Genomic DNA, 26,234 nt, shown 5'->3' on the forward strand with positions numbered 1-26,234 from the left:
TGTACTTGGGTGGTGACCAGCGGGGCTCCTGGTCCAGGGATGCTCCAGATCCAGGATGCTCTGAATCCGGGATACTTCAGATCCAGGGGTGCTCCAGATCCAGAGATGCTCCGGATCCAGGATGCTCCTGGTGCAGGGATGCTCCTGGTTCAGGGATGCTCCAGATCCAGGATGCTCTGAATCCAGGATACTTCAGATCCAGGATGCTCCAGATCCAGGATGCTCCAGACCCAGGGATGCTCTCGGTCAAGGGATGCTCCCGGCGGAGCAGCTGCGGGAGGCGGCACCGGGGAGGGGACGGCGGCGGGGCCCGGCCCCATTCCCCGCCTCGCCGCCACAAAACGGGAGCCGGGAGCGGCTCGGCTCCACACGCCCCCCGCCAGCCGCGCCGAACCGGGCTAACCCCGAGCCGCATCACCCCGGGCACCGAACCGAGCCGTGCGGGGCCGGGAGGGATGTAGCAGCGATCAGCACCGCGGAGAGCGGCGGAGCCGAGCCGAGCCGTGCCGAGCCGTGCCGGGGCCATGGCCAGCGTGCAGCAGGGCGAGAAGCAGCTCTTCGAGAAGTTCTGGCGAGGCACCTTCAAAGCCGTGGCCACGCCGCGCCCCGAGAGCATCATCGTGGCCAGCATCACCGCCCGCAAGCCGCTGCCCAGGTAAGGGCTCGGGACCCCCCCCCCCGGCTCAGCACCACCACCGGTCTCTTCCCCAGTCCCTGCTGGTGCCCCCCTTCTGTCTCACTTAGGGGCTGGGGACCCAAGGGACCCCCATGCACAGGGCAGGGGGACCCCTGCTCTCTGTCCCCCCCGCCGCTGGCTGGGCACCCCTTCCCCAGGCTGATGCACGCTCGGGAAACTTTGGCTGCCTCCGAGCAGGGGGCTGGAAAGCTCTTGCTGGGCTATGGGGTGAAGGGGGAGGGGGGCTGGGGGGGTCACCAGGCACAAAGTGGGGTCTCCCCCAGCCCCACCGTGCAGCCCCCAGGGTGTGTGTCCTGCTGCCTTTGTCCCTGCAGCACCTGGACCCCGTGGGAAGGTGACACAGGGGGAGCAGCCCCTGGGGACCGGGGGGGGGGGACACAATGCCCTCCCCTGGGGACAAGTAGCCCAGGGGCTGTGGCCACCCCTGTGCGCAGCCCCTGCCTTGCCAGGCGTGCAGTTGGGGCCAAAACCCGCAGAAAAAGGCAACGGGGGGCAGCGGTGCCCACCCGGTACCCACCGGGGCCATGGGATGCGCCAGGACCCGTGCGGCTTCTTCACGACAGCGCCTTCCCGGCTTGGGAGCATCCGAATTTATGTTGTTGGCTGCCTCGATGTCGGGTAAAGCCATCCCCTCGGCGTTGTTTGCCCAAGGGAGTGAGCGAGGCTTCTGCTTCCTGGGGCTGCTGCTGCTGCTGCCCCCCGCCACGTCGGTCGGGCTGGGAAACTGGGAACCTGCGCTGGGAACTGGGGAAGGCTCGGAGCTGGGCGCCTGCTCTGCACCCCTCCGAAAGCCTGCTCTGCTTTTCCTGAAGGCTTCACGGCAACACCGATCGGATCGGCCTCGTGGCCCCGAGAGCACGCCGGGCTAATTGAGGAGCAAATCCCCTAAAGCCGAGCGGCACCAGGGGCAGGTGGGGAGACCAGGTAGCTGCCGAGGCGCTGCGGTGACCAGCTGGCTTTCTGTTTGCTCCTGCACTTGACAGCCATGGGGCAGCAGGGTTTTCCTCCTGCCAGAAGGGGATTTTCCTCCTTCCAGCTGGCTCCGCAGACCCCCTGGGAGGCTCCGTGCCCTGTGGGCTCCCCGTGAGCCCCCCAGAACGGAGCACAGTGCTGCCCCATCCCTCGCCGCCGCTCCCGGAGATAAATCCCCTTCCATCTTAATTCCCATCAAGCTCCCAGGGAGGTTCAGCGGGTTAAAGCCCTGCTAAAACCACGTTTCATCCCCGGAACAAAAGAATACATTAATCCTGCCCATGCCCGGCCGGGGGCTGCCTGCGTCCCCAGGGGGGCTCCTGCCAAGTCAAGGGGTTCCCGAGCAGTTTGGTGGCACGGGAGGGGAAAAATCGAGGCGGTCGCTTCCCGTCTTCACTTTCTTCTCGTCCGACTCTTTTTTTTATTATTTATTTGTTAAGAAGGCTGTGGGTGGCTGCTCGGTATTCCGGTGCCGGAGCCTCATTACCCAGGAGCAGCCCGCAGCTGCTGCAGCGCGGCCGGGAAACGCTCGTCTTTGCAGAGGGGGCACCGAGGGGCTCGGGGCTGTCACCCGCCCGCTGTCACCCCCCGGTCACCCCGGGGGCTTCACCCCGGGGCAGGTAACGGCGTCGGGGGGGGGCTGAGGCCGCGTCCGTGCCTGCCAGATGGCCTAACTGGGTCACACCAGGGCAGCGCGGGGATTTGCGCTTTAACCCCCAGTCCCCCGGGACGTGCCGCGCGTGGCGGGCAGGGAGGGGGGGGTCACTGCGTTTTGTGGGGGGGGCAGCACAGTTTTGCTGCCTGGTTTGCCGTCACCGGTGATTTTGGGGACGGGACGGGGTGCCAGCTCTCTCCCATCCCAACCTGCAGCGTCTCGGCAGCCCCCAGCGCACCAGTCGGGCCCCGAGCATCAGCACCAGAGCGAGCTGCTTCAGGGGGGGGGGACGGACCCAGCTTGCGGCCCCCCCGGCTCTGCTAATCCCCCCCTTGTCCGCCGGGCATCTGCTCCGCGGGGAGAGGCGGCAGGGCCTGGCTGCCATCTGCTCCTTCCCGCTCCCAACGAGCCGCAGCGCTAATGAGCCCGTGGCCCCGGCCCAACGGGGGGAGCGGGGCTTGAAAAGAAAAGTGGAGGGGGGGGGAGAGAAGAAAAGCCCCCCCCCCAGTCCTCGGGGGTGCTGTCAATAGGGAGGCTTTGTCTGCCCCTGCCCTCCAGCTCCAGCTGGACGGCGGCGGCAGCGCTAATTAGGCAGCTCGGGGGCTGCTGGGGGGAGCCAGGGGCGAAGGCGGCGAGGACAGAGCCGGGGATGCTCGTGGGACACACGGTGCCTTCCTCCTCCTCCTCCTCCTCCTCCTCCTTCCCCACGGCCCTGTCCACCTGCCTCTGCTGGGCTGCTACCGGGCTCGTTTCCAACGGGGAAAAGTTAATCAGAGAATATTTGCTGGGCTCTGGCGGCCGCCAGACGTCCCCCAAAGGCTGCATCTGCACCTCCAGGGGTCTCACAGGGCTCTGGAGGATGAAGCCAAGGTTGGAGGTGCTGCAGGGCCCCCAGAACCCCAACGGGGCTGCGGAAAGCTGGGGAAAACACCCCTCGTGTTCCTGCTCCCCTCCTGGGAATGAGAGACGTGCCCGAAAAATTGGCTTGAGCCCATCTTAGCTCGACGTGCGTGGGCTCCCCCGCGGGGACACCTTGGAAAAGGGGGGCTCGTAAAGCCTGCACCCCTGCAGGGAGTTCACCTCCCTCCCTCCAGGTCTGGGTAATAAAAATGTGGGGCTGTGGGACCCAGCACTGCCACCCACGGGTGCTCGAGCCTCCATCCCCCCTCTCACCTCCCGCTGTCTCACAGCTGGGCCCTTCTTTAGGTCTGTTTTTCTGCAATATGAACTTATCAAACGCACTCCCTGCCTCAGAGAAATGAAATCATTTCGTGCATGACCGCCCTTCCCTTTTCTCTTTATTTCCACCTTTTCTTCCTGCGGTCGCTGAAACCTCTTCGTCCCTGCAAAGCCTGAAGCAGGGCGTTAAAATCCCACCTGTGGGTCACCAGGGTTTGGCACCGGGCTTGGCAGGGGACGGGGAAGGTGCTGGGCTTTGGTGGCGCGGTCAGCGGGGCTCTGGCACCGGGCAGCGCTGGGGCCACCGCTGGCAGCAGAGGCCACGCGGCCGCCCTTCTGCAGGAGGCTCGGGGCTGGCTCCTCCGTCAGCTGAGGGAGCCGGGAGTGTAAAAATAGCCTTTTTTTTTATTTTTTTATTTTTGCAAGCGACGGGAGCGCTTCCCTGCCATTGCAGCGGGGACTGCAGGGAGGGCTTAAAAAAAACAACAACACCTAAAAGTGGGACCGAACTCTACTGAAAGGGGGCAAGGAGTGGGGGGATGTGCTGGGGACCCCGTGCCGCTCCTGCCCTTTTCCAGGGAGCCAGCCCTGTAGCTGGCTGGATGCTAGCAGGATGCCGTCCTGCAGCAGGATGGCAGAATTGGGCCGAAATACGCCTCTTTTGGGGCAGAAGGCGCTCAGCTGGGTGTTTCAAGGCTGAGCTGGGTCCCTGAGCCCCCAGCCCGTGGTTGGGGCTAATTGCTTCACTGATGACTCGTTTAACGCTCCTTGTTTAATTGATGTCTCTCCATTAATGAAACAAGTCCAGGTGGCTGCAGCCGGCTCCGGGGGGGTGTCCCAGTGTCCTCCCCAGTGTGCTTGGGGGGCAGCAGGACCGAGGTGCTCAGCAGGGTGCTGCTCCTCCAGGTTTGCTCTGCTCTGCTCTCTGTCCCGCTTCCCTCTTTGTTCCCGGGGCCAGAGGAAGCCCAGGCAAGCAGATAGGGGTCACAAACACCGTTGTGATGCTCGATCCCAAATCCCAAGGATTAGGAACGGGGGCTCGGTCGGTGCACGCCTCATCTGCATGTGCGAGTGGCTGGAAGTGCTCAGAAACCCAAGGGCCACAATGAGAAAATGGATTTTTGCTGAGGCCAACACCGAACGCCAGCAGAGCATCGCCCTGGCACAGCAGGGCAGCTCCGGGGCTGGTTTCGGGTTTTTGGCTTTTGGGTGTTTGGGGTTTTTGGCTTTGCCTGGGTGTGCTTGAACGCGGCAGGAGAGGACTGGGGCAGGAGGCTGGGCTTTCAGCTACGCTGCTGTCAGGATGAAGAATCGCCTACTGCCCAGCGAGAGAAATATTTTTGCATTAAGAGAGATTTCACAGCTAAGGACCCCCCGCTGCATCAATCTGCGGGTCAGCTGGAGCCGAGGGGTGGCTGCCTGCGAGAGTGGTGCCGGTGTGCCCCCAACGCGCCGTGACCTACATGTGCCGTACTGCGGCCCGCAGCGTCTGCGCTGGCAGAGCATCCTCCTCCGGCGTGCGGGGTGCAGGAGGGGAGGTAGGGCTTTGCTCAAGCCGCCCTGCTGAGGCTGTTGGTTTACCACCAGACACCTTTATTTTCAGCTGCCTGAGCTGTATTTGCCTTCTCCCAAGCCCCTGTTTGTCGCATGAGGAGCAGGGGATGGGGGTCTCCTCGCCATTCATGGTGGAGAGGCAGCAAAGCCGGCATCCCGCTCGCCCTCCCCGCTGCTCCGCTACCGATTTGGCCTCAGCTCCCTTCACCGTGCTCTGATTTCTTTCAATTAGGCTCTGAGCGAAGCCCCTGCGGCGTTCAATAGGGCCGGCCCTGGCACATCAGCACGGTCCGCCCGGGGATGCTCAGGGACGCTCCCGCACCCCGCCACGAGCACCCCTCCGCGTCTGACATCCCGTGTCCCACCGGGGTGACCCCACTGCTCCGAGGCTGCTCCTTGTCCCCTCTTTTAGCCATGGGGGAGCTGAACCCAGCCCGAGCATCCCTCGCCTTCAACGCCCCGCCGAGGTGCCCCTTTCCCCTCGGTGGCTGTCACCTCCTCGGGGACGTCCTTGGCCGAGCCGCTGCTGGGGGTCACGTTGGTCCCGGCACGCTAACGGGTGGAGTGCTGGTGGAGAGCAGAAAGCCCACACTTCATCTCCAGCTGCAAGTGCTGAAGCCAAGGCGATGCGGCTGGTGGTAACAGGATGGTAACACCGCCTGAATTTGTATTTAATGCTGCTTCCAAGGGTCTGCAATTTTCATCAGCGCCACACGACTTTTTATAGAACAGAAAAATGTGAGAGCGCTTAATGAGCTGTAATTCTGGAGAGCTTCTGCCTTGATTGGGACTAATTATTTTCTTTATAAAAATAATTAACAACCCACGCAACCCGCGGAGTGAAAGGCATGTGGCATTAATTAAACCGTGCGGGGTTTCCCGCGCACCTTTATCCAGCACGTCCCAGCCACGCGGCTGCCCTGCGCCGCACGAAGCCGGGCTCAGCACCAGCGGGCACAAAGGCGAGGGACAGTGCGGGGACAGGGGCACGCCGAGGCCACCCCCATCCCAAATTCCCCTCCTTTTCCAGCACCTCGAGGTCCCGGGCCGAGCCCCAGGTGACTGCCGACGGGGATCGCGTGCGCCCGTGTGCTCAGCCACGCGCTGACGTGACAGGTAATTGTTAACCAGACTAATTCCCCTATTTTCCTGGAGGTGTTCTGGGAAGTAATGAATGTATTTGCATAATCTTGATTTTGTTTGGGAATAATTCTGGATTATCCAAATGTGGATAACACGGGGGCTTTGCCGGTCTAGGCTGCCTTTTGGCCGAGGATAGCAGAGCACTTTACAAATACTCGCTCAGCCCCACAAATCCCGGCAAGCAATAAACTTATTATTACACCCAATTAAAGACACGCGTGCTGAGCAGGGAAATGATTCTCTCCAGCCACGGGGCCAGGAGCGCTGGGAGCCGGCTGCCTCCTCCAGACCTTCCCCCTAGGGAGCAGCAAACCCATAAATATCCTCTCCTTGCTCTTCCCCGGTGATTTGAAGCCGTGTGCAGGGTTTCAGGGTGGAGGAGGTGGCTGGGGACAAGACCTGGGAGCCGACAGGGAGGGATTTTTCCTGGCCTGGCCCCAAAAGCAGCCCTGGGTGGCACGGGCACCCCAACCTCGACCTCCTGAGCAGAGGCAAGGCCCCATCTTCCCTCCCAGAAACCCTCTTGAAAAAAATGCCTCCTGCCACCCATCACCAGGCAGCTGGCGAGACCGCCGAGGTGTTTCCCACAGCACTGGGGGAGTGTGGGGATAGGAGGGCTGGAGCCACACCAAACCCACCCAGCCATGAAGCTGCGCTGCCCACACGTCCCCGCGCAGGGACATCTGCTCTGTCCCAGCCCCGTGCAGCCCAGGGTGTCACAGTAGGGTGGATATTAGGGAGAAAAGTCCCAAATGGGGGACACCCAGGGGACCCCATCTCAGGGGTGGTTTATTTGTGCGGTCTGAGTGTCCTGTCCCCAGGATGGATGGAGAAGCTGGCCATCATCTCCTGGCGTCCCTCGCTGTCCCCACCAACCCAAGTTGCTCCCTGGGCAGGCGGATGCTGTGCAGGCAGGTTGGGTTTTGGAGTTATCAGATGTGTTTTCCATTCTTTTTCCAGTGGGAATTAAAAAATAAATTTAAAAAAAGGGCAAAGAAATAGAGAGGGCATGCCGCTGCTCCAGGGGGAGCCTCTGCAGCTGGATCTCCCCGTCCTCTCCCCCTGCCGTCCTCTCCCCCTGCCGACGTGCCCTGTGCCTGATCCGTGCTCAGAGCAATCTCCCATTGCTTCTGGAAGCTGTGTGCTCACAACCCGCTCTTCGATTAAAAGTTAACGAGCTATGTTATTGGCAAATAAACTATTTATCTCGCCGCCGTTTGCCCTGCCAAATGGAGCAGGGCTTCAGACAGGGGAGCTGGCGCGTTGTGACGAGCGCCCGCGGCCCTGCCCAGCGCTGCACGTGGGACGGGACCTGGCTGCGGTGCCATCGCCGTCACCTTTCCAGGCGTGGGGACCCGGAGGGTGTTCGCCTAAGGAGGGGGATTTGTGGATAGGAAAGGCACGGGGGCTGACAGCCTGTGGGGAGGAGGGCACGCAGCCGTGGGGACCCTCGCGAGGACGGCTCACGGGAGCATCGCTTCTGTTCCCGGAGCACCTGGCACCGACCCCGCCGCCAGCGGGGACGCGCCTCTGTTTTTGGGCAGCCATGCATGGCAAATCAGCTGCTGGAAAATAAAGAGCTGAGCTGCATTTTTTTTTTTTTTGGCCCGGGGTGTGATGAGAGGAGATCGTGAAGCGTTTCTGGAGGCCAAGAAGCAAAAGGAGCCGCCGCCGCGTTCGGGCTTGCAGCAGGACGAGGGCATCGCAGGAGGGGGAACGAGGCGTGGTGGTGAAAATTGGATGAAAAACATCTATTAGAGAGTGGTGTTTCTCTTCTGTGCTTAAACTGCATCAAGAAAAAAACACATGCTTTTCTGCAGCTGGCGCCTCTGCTGATGCACGGGAAAATAGTGGAGAGAAGATTAAAATGGAACTGGCTTGGAATCTGTGCAATCAGGGAAAATATCTCGGTGATTTGCTATTATAATTTTCAATAACAAACCGCAGGGCTCCTGCCGCACTAATAATAACAGTCTGAATGAGGTGGGGAAGGAACCTGCCGTGGGGTGCTTGTGTGTCTGTGTTTGTGGAAAGCACTTTACAATCTCCCCCATCTCCTAATTTTGAAGAGGTATTTTTAGTGTGTATTTCAAAGGGATTTGTGTAAACACATCTGCTGGAGTTTGGGCTTGGAAATGTCTTTACAACCTTCCTTCCCCTCCCCCCCTCCTGGGACAAAGGAACGGTTGCACAATTTTCTTTTTCAATCAGCTGAGAAGAGACAGAAACCGGGAGAGAAAATAAAAGGGTAATTTCACTGGCACAGAAAAGCCTCCTCTGCCCGAAGTGGTGCGGAGCAGCCCAGGCGCCGGGCAGAGGCGATGCGTGGGGATGGCTGCGGGACCGCCGGGTCCCACCACCGAGGCTGCGGGCGCTTCTCACTCTTCCTGGGGCCACGGGTGCCTGTGTCCTTTCAGGGGTTGATGCCCCTCAGCGAGGCATCCATCATCGGCTCTGCCAGTGAAATATTTGCAACTAACAGGCTCATCGGAGAGGCTTTAATCTTCTGAGTTTTCAGGGCTCCAGTCAGCTGGAGCTGTGTCTGCTTTCGCACCGGGGGCTGCTGAAGTAATGGGAATGAGGAGCTGAAAAGGGCAAGGTAGTGAAGTGCCGGTATTGGTTTTCTCAAATGTTCTGTCTTGAGCTCAGAAGTGCCCTCAGAGTGGAGCCAAGCGTGGCCAGTGCTGGAGGTCTCCAAAGTGCTCATGCACGCAGCCAGATCCCTGTGGCACCGGGCTGCACATCCAGCACCCAATCCCCCTGTGCCTCTAGAAGTGAAATAAAACTTTTATTTTTTATTTTTTATTTTTTAAAAAAAGGCCTGGTGGGCATGATCCAGCCCCATTGTGCCTGTTCTGCTGTTTGCACAACTGCTTGGAAGGGCGGAGGGGCCTTGGACTGGCCCCCAAGGGCTGGGGCTGCTGGAGCTGGTCCCGTGGAGGCAAGGGATGCTGCTGCTGCTGCCGCCCTGGCAATGGGGTCCCACAGCTGGAAGGTCACGAGGAAGGCAACGTTCCAGCCCTTCTCTCCTCCAGAGCGAAGGGAGAGAAGGAGAAAGGCTGCTTGATGAAAGCTTTGTGGCAGGAGACGGCTGGGGGACGCGGGAGCCTGGGGGCAGGGGAGGGGGCTGCGTCACCGAGTGCCGCGGTCCATGGCCTGATGAGACAGCACGTGGCCATGGCACTGAGCTCTGTGACGGAGATGTGGTGATGGTTTGTGAGAGAGCTCTGCTCCCCGAGGCTGCAAATACCCTCTGCCTTTGCCCAGTCCTCTGCGGAAGGCCAGCAGCCACCTCTCCACGCTGTCAGACCCTGGCCGCCAGCCCCAGCCCCGTTCTCCAAGCGGCTGCAGCATTTTGTGGTGGTTCCCCCTTCACGTTAACAATACCAAAATGCAGTCTGGTTGGGAAAAGCAGTGAAGTGCTTGGGCTGGTGGGAGAGGCGAGCACCCGGGCAGAGCCCTGCGTGCCCTCTGCTCCCCTCCCATCCACCAAATGCTGGCTAAAATTGCCACAAAATCTCCCTGGACCAGAGACTGCCGCAAAGGGAAGGGACGTCCCCTGCGCAGAGGAAGCCTGTGCATCCAGTCACATTGCTTGTGTGTCCTTGCTGCCCTCCTGGGGCTGCCTCCAGCAAACTAAGCTCTTTTTCCCCAAAAAAAAACCTTCCACAGAGGTCTTCTCCTTCCCACAGGGGAAGGTGTGTCAGTCCTCCCTCTAAGGCTGCGGAGGTCTTTCACACCAAACTGCAACCGCTTTTATGCCAGGCATGAAAGACACGAAAGACTACAAAGTATATATACATTTATATATATTTATATTCAATTGATGTCTGTGGAGCTTAACGCGCGGGGATTACCAGCCGGTTTAGCGTGTTAGTGACTCTCAGCTTTCACCGGAGGAGAACATTTGGTTGAATCAAAGCCAGCCTTTGATGGGATTGGAGAATAATTATTGCCATCGATAATTGCTTCCAAGCTCAGAAGAAATGGTTCGCGGTGTGTTGCAGGACAGCAGCAGCCCTTGTTCGCCTCCGGGCCGAAATGTTTTAACCCCGGGACCTGAAAATGCCATTAGTGGGAGCAGGGACCAGGGTGGGGGACGTCACCCACTGTACCCGGGGACAGCCCCCGCCTCTGCTCCCGGAGCTGCTCCAGCCCGGGCTTTGCACAGGTCATTAATTTGGGGACGTTTTTAATGGATCCTAATGATTGAGCCTCGGAAGGCTGCTCTTAAAAGGGGTTCGGGAAAGGCCACGAGCTAATTAGCTCACGCAAAGAAAGCAATTAACCATGTAGCTTCCCGGATGGTTACAAACCACATAGATGTTGGGAAGAGACCGGGGGATTTATTACGAGCAGAGTAATAGATTTGAAAGCCAGAGGGACCATCCCATCAGCACCACCTCCTGCACGTCCTGGGCTGGAAATACTTGCCCCAGCTTCACCCCATCGAACCCTAGTGCTTGTGTTTGGCTAAGGCACATCCCTAAAATGTTCGGCCATTGAAAAATGTGCACTGAGAAAGAGGAAGCTATTAGGAAAGGTGGGGTTTTGCTGAGAACACAAGTGGAAATAGGATTGACTTCTGCAGCTGCTCCTGGGCCAACTGCAGCCCTCAAAATTGCTTCGTGCATGACAGGCGCAGGCAGAAGGACATTACCAGGGGCTGCATGCTTCTGGCCAAGGCTAGCCAGGATTAACGTGCTCCTTACCATGGCATTGCTCCAGCCACGCTCCTGGGCCCATTGAACCCCCCAGATATGCAGCATGCTCCTGGCCCCGGCCCTTCATCCCATGTGCAATGGCTGTGACAGTCTCTGCAGCCTGCCCTGGACACCCTGACACTTGCTTTATTTGTTTGAATAATACTCTGGATGACACCAAAACCATGGTGTTCGCAGTGCCCCCTCCAGGTGTGGTTTATGGCTTTGCATCAGTCGTTCTGATTGAAAAAAAATGTCTGCAGGGCTCTGCTTGCATGGGTTTCCCAGGGCTTGTGGAGGCACCTGCAAGGCTCAGGCGCTTCCCCTTGGCTCTGATGGGCTGCCCCAGTGCCTCCAGTTTGGGCTTTCAGCAGGACCAGCTGTGCTGCTGGCCCAGCACCTTGTTTGTAGGAGCGGGGAGGGAGCTTTGCTTCCACCTGGGTGCTGATGAGGGGGATGCTCTGTGGGAGGAGGATATGCAGCAAGGGACTGGCAATGCAACAGCAGGTTTGGGGAATGGTGTTTGAAATGCAAAAGTTTTGTTTGTTTGGTTGGTTTTTTAACCCCTTTGTTTTTCTGGGATTTTCACTCAATTTGCTTTTCCTTCCGTATTGCTCTTTCTGTCCTGATACCCTGTAGTGGACCACTCAGCTGCCTGCCATACCCTGCAGAGGACAGACATCCCGAGAAGCCAAGTGGCCGCGTGTCCAAGGAGGCCTCCACCACTAACGGCTGCACGAGAGGGAAGGAGAGGCGCAGCCATGCCCGCCACAGGTCCCGCAGGTAGGGGATGGGGCCACCCAAAAGGGGGTGGGGGTGTCAGCAGAGGAAGCACCCGAGAGTGTATGCTCATCCCAACTGGGGTCTGTGAAAGCTGTGGATGGGTTGAATGGCCATGTGAGCTGTAGTTCCATGAAACCCATGGAGAAACCCAGTGTCTGCAGTTCCCTTTCACTCCACGTTGTGCTCATGCAGCCCCTCGCAGACAGCCCAGGTGAGCTGCCAGCATCCTATGTGCAACAGGGCCTGCAGGGTTCCCCCAGCTGGGGATCAACTCCCCATGCCCACAGCAGACTAGCTGCATTGCCCTCGTTAGGGCACGGCTTTGTTATCAGCTCATCGTTTGCCCCTGGCTACTTGTGAGGGGAAAAAAAATGAAGGAAACCTTTGAAGCAAAGCAGCTGGGATCTCAGAGCTGCCTGCTGAACCGTCTCTGGGATTAAAGCTTCTCCATTTGGTTAAAGATGCTGGAAAGAAAGAGAAAGCAAGCACACTTCCTATCTTCAGATTGCAGGCTAACTGGAACAATAATCTAAAGTGTATTTTTAATTAGAATCTGATTACAATCACAGAAGAACAATTAAAGTTGGATCAGCCCAGGGAGAAGTCTTCCACTTCAAAGACAAAAGAATTCATCTCGGGAGCAGGAGGAGGGCTCTGCAGGAGTTGCCTGTGGCTCAGCAGTACAGGCTGGAGGTTTCTTCATGCTCTGGCTTGGCCATGGCAGGGCTTGATTGAAAAAGGGGCTGAGATGTGCTCTGGCTTGCTGGGGAGCCCAAATTTGTGTTATCCCTGGGTTCTGCTGATCTTACCAGGGGAACTGAGGTCCTCTCCTGTATCAAGATGGTTTCAGTGGGGTCTGGGATGAAGCCTCTGCTTGTCCCCTCACCAGGACAGCTCTCTTCCCTCAGAGCCCCTGGTACACTTGGCTGTGCCTGGTCAGACAATGGGAAGAGATCTTCCATCTCCTTGTCCCCCTGCCTGCCCTGCAAGGTGATGTTTGTGACCTGCTGACTCTGGCTGGCAGCAGGGCCAGCTCCTGGTGGACTTGGCGCTGAGCTGCAGCCCTTTAGGTGGCTTCACCGGTGGCTTACAAACACGAGGCCACACTCATGTCCCCACTGGTGGCTCCTCCTGCCAGTGGGATGAGCAGTGGGGAAACTGAGGCAGAGACCAAGTGCCCTTTCTATCAGTCTGCCTTTTTTTTTTGGATCTCTAGCCCCCGGACATTTCATATTTTTAGTCCAGTGCTCTGAATTAAATTAACTGTGGATTTTACTTTTTGCTGAAACATGACATGATTCAGTGTCATGTGTTTAAAAAGAAATTAGTTCACAACTTTTTAAGATTTAACAGCTGTGCAAGATATACATAGCTTACTAAATTACCATAGCATCTCAATAAATATATATTTTTCTAATCAATTGCTATTTAACATATGTCATGTCTTTTACTACTGTTAGATGCATCTGATTGCAATAATTATTATATGCAAATTAAATGCCAATTAATTATTTAAAGCATATTTACAAAGAGCAACAAAACCTATAAATCTGCTATGGAGTCATTAACCTCAGCAAACACGTTTTAAATAATCAGCTGGCACTACATCCACGTACAGTGGCTGTCTCATTATATCTCCATTAAATCCATGCAGGAGACACTTAATTTAAAGTGTGACCAAATTATTCATTAGAGGGTAATTAGGTGCTCACCCACACCCCAATCTGCTATCAGAAGTGATCCCTCTGCCCTGTCGGTCCCTCTGGTGGGGACAGTGGCATGCGGAAGGGAGCAGCCCCAAGTGAAATGATTCGGGTGGTGCTTTTATTAATTTTAAAATATTTTGTTTTCCCCCCTCTTCAGCCCCTCGTGCAATGGGGAGCGTGCACCGCCGCCGGCCCGGGGGAAGAAGAAGAAGAAGAAGTCTGGCCGCAAGAAGCGCCGCAGGTGAGGGCAGCCGTGACAGCGTGGGCCTGGGCTGTGGCGTGTGGGGATAAGGGGGGGCTGGTGGCCCTCGCTGCATGAGGGAAGAAAACAGATGCAAAATGGAGCTGTGAGGGGCTGAAGGCTCTGGGCCTGTTGGCAGGCCCCACGAGGCACCACCATTTTGTCACCCTGCCCTCACACCGGGCTGGGGCTCAGCCCAAAGCCCCCCAGGCCCTGAGCCCGGGGATGGCACGGGCCGGGAAGGCCCCGGGGGGGTGAGGGGGCCATGCAGCCCCTGACACCCCTTTGCCCCTCCAGGTCTCCCTCCTACAGTCCCTCCCCTGTGAAGAAGAAGAAGAAGAAGAGCTCCAAGAAACGAAAAAGAAACAGGTATTTCTCCTTCGGAAATGTCACGGCTGGCTGGTGGCTGTGTAGGGGTGTGCTGGGTTCGGATGGGGCATCTGGGCAGGAGGTGGGAGACGTTACTGCCCTCCCACGGCTCGTAGTCACTCGTGGTGGTGTCCATTGAGGCAGCAGGGCCCCACCAGAAGGTGAGGGATGACAGTTGGGGTGGCCTGTTGAGCTGCCAGGGTGGCAGAGAAGACGGCTGGATGGACAGACAGACAGGCAGATGAGTGAGGTCAAGGTCCACACAGCCTCCGCCAGCTCCACAGTCTTGCTGTCAAACTTCACGCGGCTCCTGTCCCCTGTGGCACCAGCAGTTTTGGCACTCAGAGCTGGCACCAGTTCCTTTCCCCTTTCCATCAACCCACAGAAAGCAGCAGCATCTGAACCAGTGAAAAGCTCCAAACAGCTCCTCATGCCCACATCTCAGCCCCTTTCTTCCCCTCCCAAGTCACCAGGAGCCATTGGATTTGCCCTTCCCAGCCCACAGCCGTCTCCCAGCTGTGCTGGCAAGGGTTGAGAGCTCACCTCACATTGCTTGAAGTCATGGGACTGCCTCCACCTTCCCTCTTCTGTAGCCCATTTTTAATTTAAAAAGCATGTTGAAATTTTAAAATTGCAAATATTTTACCATTTTCCCTCAACTGTTAAATCAATATTTGCAGAGAACAGTGGATGCTATCTCCCTTGGAAAGTTCATGTATTTATAATTTATTGAATCAAAGCGAGAAGCTACCAAGTGGCTAACAGGGTGGAAAGCAGAGTTTGTTTCTTAAAGAGGAAGGCAAGGAGAGGGAAATACAAGGAGATAGAAATGCCTTTAAAATACTTCCTTTCCAAGAAGAGGTTCTTATGCTCTTTTATGGATGCCACCTTCTGATAGCCATCCTGGGTCAGATGCTCTTTGGCTTTGTACCTGTAGTACCCATTTGTGCTCCCTACAAGGTGATGATAAGCTACATCTGGTCCCAAAAAGCACCATGAGCAACCATTGAGCAGTAGTGACTGATGGAGGTCATTTCCAGACACCTGGTAACATGTCAACTACAGATCCCAATTGCCTTGGGTAATCTCATGGCCCCTCTAGGCCATGTCCTCTGTGGGATGTTGTACTAGAAGCTCAGATGGGCCATCGGGCTGTGTAGTAGACTGGGGTCAGGTCTCACTGCAAAGTGACCTTCATCCTCCTAGGGTTTTCTTTGAGGACCACCAGCATGATGGCTCCTGTGGAGCCAGGAGAGAAGACTTGGCATGATGCTGGTTTGGCTGCGAACTTGCTCTGGGGTTATTATGCAGAAAGGATTCCTCCTTTGACTGCTACATGGTCCTTGATAAAGAAAACCTGGGACTGGACTCTCCTGTATCTCTTCAAACTAATTGCAGTGCAAGACTGTAGAGGCGATATTAGCAAAAAGGGAACCACCAGGGACATGGGAGGTGCTCAGTCTATAGATGGGCCTTACTATATTGTCTCTGATTCAAATTTCCACTTCTGCTAGACCCTGTATTCAGTGTGAATATTTGTGTTTTGCAGGTTATCTTCAAAGAAGAGAAGACACAGGTAAGAGTTGAGCAAGCTTGGGTGGTCCCTTAGAAATAATAGTTTAATGGTCTTCTCAGGATCTCACGAGGTTGATGTTCACTGGGTGGGGGCAGAAGACACTTCTGTCTCCTGGTGGAAACCCCTTGGCTCCCTCATTCTCTGTGGATCTGGGGCTACCCTTGTCCTATTCAGCTTTGTGTTCCTCAGATCCCATAGGGATCAGATCACCAGCCCAACCTGTGCAGCCAAGCACATAACTGGAAAGGGCATCTTGGTTAAACCTAGCCCCAGCAACATCATCAATGTTGTAGCTTTCCTGTATCTTGAGCCTTCATTTCTTTTATGGTTTCATCCGCATCCCTGAGTAGTGTCCATCTTTGAAACACTCAGACTCGCTGCCTTTCCAGATGTGCACTTTAAGAATGCTCCTGATCCCAGTACATGCATGTACTATTCCAGTTCTCTATGGGAAAGCCAGCAGGATGGCTGATCCCACTGGGGATTTTTTTTGTCCAAGCCCATGAGCCAGCTTTGTTAGCAGGAACCGAGACCCCCTGTGCTGAGAGAGAATCATTCATCCCTTTAATTTTTTATTGCACGCTTTTGGGCAATTTAGCTGTAACATTGTGTGTGATTGTGTGGCTCCTTATCAGAACAGAAATCTCTGAATTAATTAGCCATTTCTTATTTAGTTCTTCAAGCCCCAAAAGTAAGAGAAAGGAAGAAAGAAAACACAAAAAACAGTAAGTAGTGGTTTGTGGTATTCCCTGCACTGCCTCTGCAGAGCTGCAGGGTAGGAAGCATTTGGTGTGGGGTCCCCAGAAGCTAACGCTGGCTGCAGAGCCCTGAGCAACTCTCTGGATTATTTTGTAGGTGAAACCAACAATTCTGTTTTTGCTGAAACAGGAAAGGGTTTGTAGAGGCTGGAGATCTTTTCTCTCTCATTTGTGCCACCTGATTCAGTACTTTCTCATGAAAGCAGAAAGCAATGGGGAGTAGGGGTTGTTTGGAGGTGATAGTGCAAAAATGTGGAGCTGAGGTTCCTATCTGCTCTGGTATGTGCATAAGACAAGGATTGTGCTTGTCTTATGGGGCAGACAGTCAAGGAGTATGGCATGAAAGGGCCAGGAGGAGAGCCTGTTAGCATTCTGGTCTTAATTTTTAAGTCTTCTGGGAATTGCAACTTCCCAGAAGAAGATTGCAACTATCTTACCTGCTTTCAGAGCAAGGAAGCAGCTCTGGGGCTGAAGCTGTTTACTCTTAGGCAGAAAGGGGACAGGACAACAATCCCTAGCACTGCTAATGTTACCTCGGTACCCATTAGGACTGAAGAAATTGGGAATCCAAGAGGAGCACAAGATGCCATGCTGTGTTGCAATGCAGAACACCCATCTCCTTTTCTCTGTATTTATGTGTATTCAGTGGTGCACTCACCATTTTTTTTTCCTCAAACTAAGCTGCTACACACCCAGAAATCTCATTGATTGTTGGTAAAACCGAGGCTTCCTAGATTATTGGTGCAAGAAGGCATCTCCCATATACAGGCTAGTGTTGGCCAATGTGCAGTAGCCTAGCAGTGTGGTTAACATAAAGGTTCGATGCCTTCCTGGAGTGCACTGACCAAGGGGAATGAGAAGAGCTCACTCCTTCCTGGTTTATCCCCAAAGAGCTGCTAGAATTGCTCTTTGGGGATAAACCAGCCAGGCATCTCCAGCCCCCATCTTTCAGCTCATAAATCAGAACTGAATCACTCCCGGTTTCTGCAAACCTCCCTATTGCTCCCAGGGGTGGATCAGAGAGATCCCATGAGCCAACTTTGACCAGGATTTTTTGTACCATCATCCTGCTTTGGCTTATCTTTGTGCTGAGCAACAGGTTATCTAAACCACATGGGACCAGTTCATCCTTCCTAAAGAAAGAGAAGTCTTAAACTGGAGAGACTGGTGCAGAAGGTGAAGAGAAAGTGGGGATTTTCACTCAAATCCACTGTGTGACGGACAGATGTTCAGTATTCCTGACTTCATCTGTGCAGAAAGAAGAAAGATCCCCTTTGTTTTTTTAATAGAATCATAGGGTGTAAAAAGCATCAGAGGAAACAGCCAAGTGGAGTTCAAGCAGTTGCCCTGGCGGCTGCCCTTTTGTCTTAGGGGAGATGCTGTTCTCAAGCAATTGATTTGCTAAGTTTTCATGGTGCCAGACTGCTAAATGCTGTCCAGTCAGGTATATTAGCGGTGTCAAAGACTGGTGCAGCATGGTCATGAAAGCAGCCTGTTCCCATCAGCTAACCCCTCATTAGCTTTGCCTGCTGGCACAGCAATGCCAGGCTGAGCAGATGGCTGCACTACCAGACCTAAAATACCTGCTGCGATGGGCACTGAGCATGATGAGGGGGAATAGGCACTGAAGGTGACAGAGCCACCCACATCATCCTGCTCTGTGTGCAGGGCTCAAGCGTTTGGCAAGGGCAACAACAGCCCTTCAGTAATGGGGCCAGGTAAGCCACCAGTAATAACCCACATGGAGCAGCAGGACAGTGAACCTGGGTCTGTGTGCACATTCTGCTGGTCCCTGTCCCTGTGGCCCTGTAAATAAAGGGGGCAGCATGACCGGACACCTATGAGAAGCCAGGTAAAAGGGTCCTGTACCTGCAAGGAGGAACTGTGCATAGGGCAGGCTGCAGTTAGGAAAGCTGTACTTCATGTTTATACAGCAATCATAAGAGCACCCTATAGGACTGGCCAGACCCTCCCACCTTGAGAAGGTGGGGAAGGCAGTCAGATACGAAGTGTACTGGATTATTTGGAACCTGTCCTCTTGCATCTGCTGTTCAGAAAGAAACCTGCACTACAGAGAGGGGCACAGCAAGAAAGGGTTTGAGCTTTGCAATGGGTTGCCCAGAGGGACTGTGCTCCCACATCAAGGCTTAGCAATGGGAACATTCTGGGTAGTTCCCTGGCTGTCAGGGCAGCTAGCAGGATGAAGCGAGAGTAGATGACAGTTCTTTAAGGTCTTCTTTAAGGTCTTGAAAGCAGAAAGGATTGGTGCTGTCTGCTGCGTTCCTGTGTGCTAGTCCATAGATCTTCCTCCAGCAGGCCATAGAGACAACCTAATAGCTTGTAGTTAAAATGCTAGCATACATCTCAGTAAGAAGGCTTGCCTGAATGTCAGTGTAGCCGTGAAAGGATGGAGGATTTCTCATGCCTTGGTGTACTGCACCATGTCTCACGCACCAGTCTCTTTGGCTTAAAGTGCAGCTCTTGTTTCTGATTTAAATGACTTCAGCCTCCATCTGCTGCCTCTTGCAGCCCCCCGTCTGCTATCTAACGGTGGTTTTCCTCTCTGCCTTCTTAAAGCTCTCGTGGGCGCACCCGGAAAGCTCATCGCCATCGCCACCGCCACTCTCGCTCGGAGAGCTCCGACTCCTACTCCCCGAGCTGCCGAAGCAGGTAACGTGACCGCTCGCTGAGCTCAGGGCTGTGACTGCAACAGCTCTTGTGATCCACAAGCTCAGCACAGAGCCGTGTCCTGTTCTGCTGGGACACCGTGCGTTGAGCTGCTTGCACTCTTGGCCATAAAAGAGAGGGTTTTGGCTCGAGGAGCAGTGGCTTCAGCTTCTCAGTCCAGCAGTCACTTCTAATCCCCATAGCTGACGCTCAGCCAGTGACAGCTGATTTCAGCCCAGTCTGCCTTCCCCAGCCCAAGGGCTTTGTGCTGCTGATGTCCCAGGCAAGCCGTTAAACTTGTTCTTAGCAATGGAAATGTATTTGCCAATGGCATCTGTATCCACTGTCTTTGACCTGATTAAAATCTCTGTCCTGTGGATGACAGATGCATCCTGAGGCCAGCTGAGTGGATGCTGGTGCTGGAGCCACATCACTGCGATAGCAAGTTGCATAGTTTATGCACATGAATTTGATACGTGTTCTTTGAAAGTGCTTGACTTCATGAGCAAACCACCCCCTCTCTTTTTCTCATGAAAAGCTGATGATGATCAGTGCAGGGAGAAACGCAACCAGTAATAGGTGGGATGTTCATGCAAGAACAGTGTCTTCTATTGGAGGTGTATTGGATGTCCCTTTGTCAAGTTGCTCGGGAGCATAGTTTGTCTTGAGCCACCATAAAATTACGAATGGAGGTGAAATTTGAGGTTAAAGTTCAAAATCCACCCCAAGTTTTCTGGATGCTAAATATATATATTAAAAAAGTAGAAAAGCAAACTGTTCCTTTTCTGTCCATCGTGACTCCACAGAGAAGTCATGTGGAAGGTTTACTCCCACATGCAGTGGCTCAGCACAAAGCTGTCAAGGGTTTGTGTGGAGCTGAGAGTGGGCACCACTGCAATACTGAGGAATAACGGTTTGGTTCTCCATGTCTTCTGGAGGCACAGAGCCAGGTCTCGGGAGGAAGGGCGTAAAACACGGCGAAGATGCTCCCAGCACCATTCAAAGGTCACAGCAAAGCGAAGCTCCTCTGCAGAGGTTCAGGCCAACCAAAAAGCCAGCCAAACCCTCCCACTCTACAGCTTCCTGTCTCCCAAGGAAGTAGTAAGTATTACACACTGTGCTGCTTTGCTTGAACTAGCCACAGGAATCTGGGCATGAAATCTGCTATAAAAATTTTATAACTCAATTATAGCGATGTTAGACAAAGTTGGTTAAAACAGTATTATTTATTAATGGTGCTGTTCTCCAATGTATTTAAAGTCATTCCTTCCTTCAGCACTTTCACATCAAGGGTGGGGTTGGAGAAGGGAAAAATTTGCCAAGACTCTAGCTTATGAATAATGAATTGAGGACATTTAACAAAGAAAAAGTGGCCTCCAGCAATGATGTTTTACAGGGATGTATTTATTATGCAGTCTTTGCTCAGCTGAATGTGAACTTAATTCACTGGTCTTCATGTCCGAAAGTTTAGCCCTTCGGGGGAAGAAAGGGAATCAAACATATATAAATATGAAACATTTACATTTAATGAGTTGGTGATTATTGGCAGGGGATGTTATCTGACCATCAGGGTCCTCCTAGGATCACTGTTGCTCTGGACTGACAAGCCCAAGGGCCAAACTGGGAGCTTATGAGCAGCTCTCATTGATGCTAATGGGAACTGCATGTGCAGCCGAGGGGAAAGTCAGGCTCAGTGCCTTGGGATGTTTTTCCATACACATGGAAAGAGATGATATAATACATGCCATAGAACCGAGGGAGCAAACGATGGAGAGAAATATTAGATACTGACTGATATGAAATCGTGATTTCCATGGCACATTTTCCCCTTGTTGTTCCTAGTAGCTGCAAAGCAGAGGTGTGATGCTCTTTGATCAGTGTTAGTATCTGATAGGCATTCTGGAGAGAGAAAGTGCTACATAAGACTCAAGGTATTGCAGAAACTTGTATTTGTGTGTGGATGTGTAATGTTAGCAGTGTCTCGAGTATGTAGCCCTCCAAGCCCCAGAGTGTTATGTAATGGGGAACTGCTTTTTCTCCTTTTAAAGCTCGTGCTCAACTGCAAATACTCACTAGTTACATCAGGTATGAGATGGGTAGTCCCAGCAAGAGGAGACGCTTTATCTGCTTACCTGCACAGGTAGCATTCCAATCAAAATACGCAGATCATACATGGATGTGGACAGGCACAAGTTGTCTCTCAGAATTAATTATGTTATATACGTCTACCGAGCATGTAGTACACGTGAGTCACTGCTTATAAAACCATGTAAGGCAGAGCAAGAACAGAACGTGAGCACCATACTTAGGTGCGCGTCTACGTGTGCAAACATGAAAAGAAAGAAAACCAAACTGAAGCTTTCATTGCCACAAGCCTGGGGTGTTGCCCTGGGTCAATTTAGGAAGGTCAGAATGAGTTCACAGCTCCTTTCAAAAACCAGCCAGCCAAAGACTTGCCACCAGGGTTTTGTTGGTGGTGTTCAAGCTGCATATTTTACATGCATATTTCAGGTGTGAGTCTGTTTTTTAATTGGTACTAGGTTTCCTCTCTCTGAAGCCAGGCTCCATGAGTCCTGTGAGGCCAATTGCCAACAGTTCTGTTCCCAGAGCAAGAGTAAACTCTAATTTAAAATTGTAAGAATCTTTAAAATTAGCTAAACTCAAGCATGCTGTGCTCTGCTTTCCACTTGCCTCATTTGGGGTAAATGAGCACACAAGCCGCAGGGCAGGGGAAATCAGTTTTATAGTTACAGGTGCAGATAACGGATGCAAAGCAAAAGTCATCAGGCTGTTGCTGTATTCTTTCTAGCTGTGGTTAATAATACGGGCAAATATTCCAGTGACAAAAAGGTGTAATGCTTAGTAAAGGTACTGACACTAGTGTCCTCTCTGTTCCCAGAAAGAAGTACACTCTGTTGGGACATTGTTTAAGCACTTTATTTTTTTATTATTATTATTTTTTTCTGGATCAGGTTGTTAAATATCATTTACTCAAAACTGGCAAGGGAAAAAATGAATGGAAGCTTTTAGCCTTGATTAATGCCTATACACAACTGTTGTATGGCTCTCCTTTTTCTGAGTTCAAGGGTTGCTCTATAAAGGAGCTTAGCTCTGTCAGAATCTGCATTGAGAGAGGTCTGGATTCGTAATGCTCAGCTCTCTGCTCTTGCAGAAAATATTTTAGTGGAAAAATACAGAACTTGCATCAAAAAATACCATGTTTCAGTCCTCAGTGGGCGTTGCTATATCATACGCTGACCTTTCCTCTGGCCTGAGCTTCCAAACCAAACCATCGTTACATGGAGAGATGCATCGTGGTATCTCCAGAGGACAGAGGTTTTCCAGGAAGGATCCTAAAACACAGAATAGACCCACACAGACAATAGACAAACTTGCTGAGGTAATGCTATAGCATTTCCAAATCCAAGGTTTTTTTAAGCCAGTTTTTATTCTATTTCCTTTTTCTGCTGACAAGTTGAAGCACTGTGTGGTAAATTCTGCCTCCACACGTTGTTTTACTTTTCTATTGGAATGGCCGCATCTAACTCAGTCTACCTTTAATTTATGATGGATAAACCACACAAAAGAGTGCCCTGCCCATGCATCTACCTTCCTTCTTTCCCTCTTACCTTTATGTGCAAGCTGATGCATGCATGTGTGCACATGCACACACACAAAAACACCCCAGAGTTCCCTGCTACTTCTGAGCAACGAAGTTCCTAGCTTCTCACTGTAATTTTGCCCTTTAATCACATGCAGCCACAATAGACACCTGTTGAGAAATAGGGCTGTGGCTCTGTGCCTCAGTGTGCTGAGAAACCGTGGGTAATATGCAGCACCTCTTTTGAACGTTAATAGCAACCCCCCTAACCTGCTGCAGACACTTTATCCTACACCAACACAGCTGTATTACATGTCCCTGTGCTTTTGGTTGAGCAGCGTAATACAAATACCTGCAGGGTGCAACTTTAATTGCCTTTGTTGTACCTGATGAAGATAGCTGCACTCTGCATGTACTTTCCCTGCCAGCTCCTTTACTTTCACTGAAGCTCATTTACAGTGTCACAAATTAACATAGGCTTGACCCAAATTTTCAGCGAGGCTCGGTGGGGTACAGTTGTTGCAAGTAGTTCTGTTTGTGCTAGTGTGTCTGCAGGAAGGTACAAGTGGGGAAATGCTGCTCAGGGGCTGGGACACTGTGTGCAGAAGGGCTCAGGGAGCCTTGTAGCAGACTTGCAGGATGCCTCATTCTTGCTTTCTTCTAGGCTGGGATTTTGTTTATATAGGAAAAGCTATTCTTTTATCTGCTGCACACTGTGTTTCTGAGAACAAACAAGGCCCTTAAAGAGCTGGAAGGCAAACCCTCCCTTCAATATGGAAGGTGCTCTCTTTGCTGTTCCATTTTTACCCCCCTCCCAGCCAGAGGACTGAAGTTACGCTGGTTATTGCCTGAAAATTTTGCAGCTCAGTGCTCGGTTAGAGGCAGGGGTGCGTGCATGCAAAAGGAGGACCAAGCAGTACCCCAAAGGAGCTGTCCTGACACAAACCCTCACCCCACAGCCATTCCAGCCTGGCCTGGAGCTGAGCTGCGGACCCTCTGGCCTGTGTCACACCACACTGGCTGCACCCCGGTGGGCAGACAAGGTTTTTCGTTGGCTTTTCAGCTGGGGCATCTCTCCTGGGTGAAGGGCAGCCCCACATTCCCGCTGGTCCCGAAGGGGACCGTCCCCAGAGAGGCTCGCAGCCCCTCGCAGCAGGTGCTGCCTCCGGTGCCGGCAGCTGTCTGCCAGCCTCGCGAGGAGCAGGGGTCACTGACGCAAGCTTTTTGTTCCTTTCATTAGTATAACGCACAGAAAGAGGGAGGGAGGGGAGACGTTATGCAACCCTGAAAGAGAAATTAACTCTGCTTTGAAATGAGTTGCAAAACAAGAGAACGAGACCCAAGAAATAAACCCTCTGGCTCTGAGTGAGGCTGTGCCACGCTGCTCATTGATGGGCCTCGGTCCCCTTATGGCTGAGAAAATTTATAGCCCTATCTCTCCTCGGGGCTGTTTGAAGCACAGTAAATGGACTTGTTCAATTTAATTGGAAGACGAGTGGTGATTGTATTTTTGTAACCTATTAGTCTGCACTGCCTCTTGATCTATGAGCACACTCAAAATTACCTTCTGAAGTACGAGTGAGGGCCTCGTTCCTGCTCACACCTCCATCTTGATTAAATAATGATTTGAAACAAACAAAAAAACCTCACACCCCAAACAATAAGTGGATATCTTAGGTTTTCTTGAGGGCAGCAGAAGGTCCCCCGCTGAAAGGAGCAAAGTTCACTGAGATTATTTAATTACTTATGGGGTGGGGGGAGGGAGGGAAAGCCAAATGTTCACACAGAGAAAATTAGCTTCATGAAAGACCAGGCTCTTTCAAGACAACCTAGAAAAATAAAAAAGCCATTAGAATTCAGCTGAACTCTGCACAGTGTTTTCAGATGTGGCTCCTGGTTTCCATTTTGTGTGGCCTGTGTGCCTTTCACAAACAGGAAAATGGAACCAGGAGCAAAGCCAAGGCCATCAGATGGGGAAGTTGTCTGAGCAGAGAAGTCGAGCACCTTGAGGCCTGTCCTGGCTCCTGGTGCATGGCAGAAATCCCAGGCCTTCCAGCCTTCACAAGGACTGTAGGCTCTATCATTTAATTATATCAACGTGTTGCCTCTTCCCAGAGTGCTGGTACTGCAGCAGCGGAGCTACAGAGGAGCTTGTTGGCCGCTCAGTTTTTTGCTAGATTTAGTGATGTGCTGACAACAGGTGTCACTTCAAAGGTAGATTTCAGCGAAGGCGAAGCAAGAGCGTATATCCCAGGTCCCAGAGGCAGCCTTAAAAGCTGTTTTAGAAATGTGAAGAAACAGGTGAATTTCTTGGCTGTGAAGAAATAAAGGCCTCTAGGCTTAGACTGGGAGGGAGTAGAAGTGAGGTATATGCATGTGCAGCGCTGGTGGCCGTGTCCCTCTGAGCAGCCCACCCCAGGCCTCCTACCTGTGTAGCCAGGGAGTATCTCACACGTTCTTTTATGCCCGTAAATAAATGCAGTCAAAAGCTGACTGCCTTTTGGTTAGGGTTCAGGTATAATGCAAGCCATGAGCCACCATAAAAATAAAAATCTGGTTCCATATTTGAAAGTGCCGTCCTGTATTTTCTGGGATGCCCCTAGGGAGAGAGCGGAGGTTCAGTCTAAGGATGCAAGTTCCCTCAGGATGCGGTGTCAGGGTTTCAGAAAGAAGAGCTGGGTAGCTGGCTTTCTTATGCTCCTTTGACGTGAGCATGGCTTAGAAGTTACTTAGAGGCTAGTGTGGAGCAGAGATGGGAGAAGATGGGTAGTTCCCAGCTCTGGCATGGATGGGATGGGATGAACTAATTCCTTTCCCTCTGTGCTTTATCCCAGAAACACTGCCTGTTACCAAACAAGCAGAAAGTACTTGGAGATCCTCCAAGCCCAGGTGTTTTCAGAGCACGAGGGTGTTGTGAACAGACCTCGTTCACCACGGACTGCTCGCTGAGAGCTGCTGTGTGCTCTGGCAGTTCTGCTCTTGGAGCAGCTCCCCTCCGGTTTCAGTCGGTGCTGGTCTCGGCGTGTGCACCTGAGTCACCCTCCCTGTCCCAGTTAGCACCTCTTAAATTAAATCAAGAGCAACCCCCCTGATTCTAGGCTCAGAATACCCCAGATTTGGGAGGGCACATCCCAGCCCCCCAGAGTGGCTTGGAGAGCACAAAGGAAGCAGAGGGAGGGCGTTGCGTGCCCCAGAGGATGTGAGGGGAGGAGGGTTGAGAGAACATGGCTTGCAGGTACAGCATTGAAGGACTGTCTCGAGTGGGGGGATCCAAGTGTACATGTCCGCACTGCAAATCCTGGACTGAACACTATGGGTGGGAGTTAGGAGAGCAGTGAAAGAGGAGGAGGCCACACGAGGGTGCAGACATACTGGGTCTGTGTTTGGCCCTAATTCTCCCCATAGCAAGAGCAGGAGCTGGTACTAACCTAGCCCCACTGCCCAGTGCTGATATGTTCCTTGCCTGGCTCTAATAGATATGAATAAAGTTAAAACTGAAGGGTTAAAATATTGAAATGATGTAAAGTCCCTGGTGGTGCTCAGGGTCCCAGATGACAGCCCTGGCCGAGGCAGCCACGTGGATACGGGGTCCTTACTCACCACATTTGGTGGGTCAGCAGCCCACCAAAA

General features: G+C 53.1%; 1 protein-coding gene across 4 annotated transcripts in view; it reads left to right on the plus strand.

The window, feature by feature from the left end:
• The first annotated feature begins 225 nt into the window (after positions 1-225).
• Positions 226-26,234, plus strand: part of SRRM4 (serine/arginine repetitive matrix 4) — a 34,495-nt gene continuing 8,486 nt past the window's right edge. The window contains exons 1-8 of one of the 4 annotated variants that reach the window (XM_035340687.1): positions 226-655; positions 11,543-11,686; positions 13,550-13,633; positions 13,931-14,002; positions 15,552-15,578; positions 16,253-16,303; positions 18,914-19,006; positions 19,948-20,104. In XM_035340687.1, the coding sequence (XP_035196578.1) occupies positions 525-655; positions 11,543-11,686; positions 13,550-13,633; positions 13,931-14,002; positions 15,552-15,578; positions 16,253-16,303; positions 18,914-19,006; positions 19,948-20,104 (759 nt within the window). In that variant the 5' untranslated portion in view covers positions 226-524. Of the gene's footprint in view, positions 656-11,542; positions 11,687-13,549; positions 13,634-13,930; positions 14,003-15,551; positions 15,579-16,252; positions 16,304-18,913; positions 19,007-19,941; positions 20,105-26,234 lie in introns of all 4 variants that reach the window. The other 3 variants (XM_035340686.1, XM_035340689.1, XM_035340688.1) reach the window with 3 other exon arrangements.

This window comes from Oxyura jamaicensis, chromosome 15 (assembly GCF_011077185.1).
Source record: "Oxyura jamaicensis isolate SHBP4307 breed ruddy duck chromosome 15, BPBGC_Ojam_1.0, whole genome shotgun sequence".
Classification (NCBI taxonomy): domain Eukaryota; kingdom Metazoa; phylum Chordata; class Aves; order Anseriformes; family Anatidae; genus Oxyura; species Oxyura jamaicensis.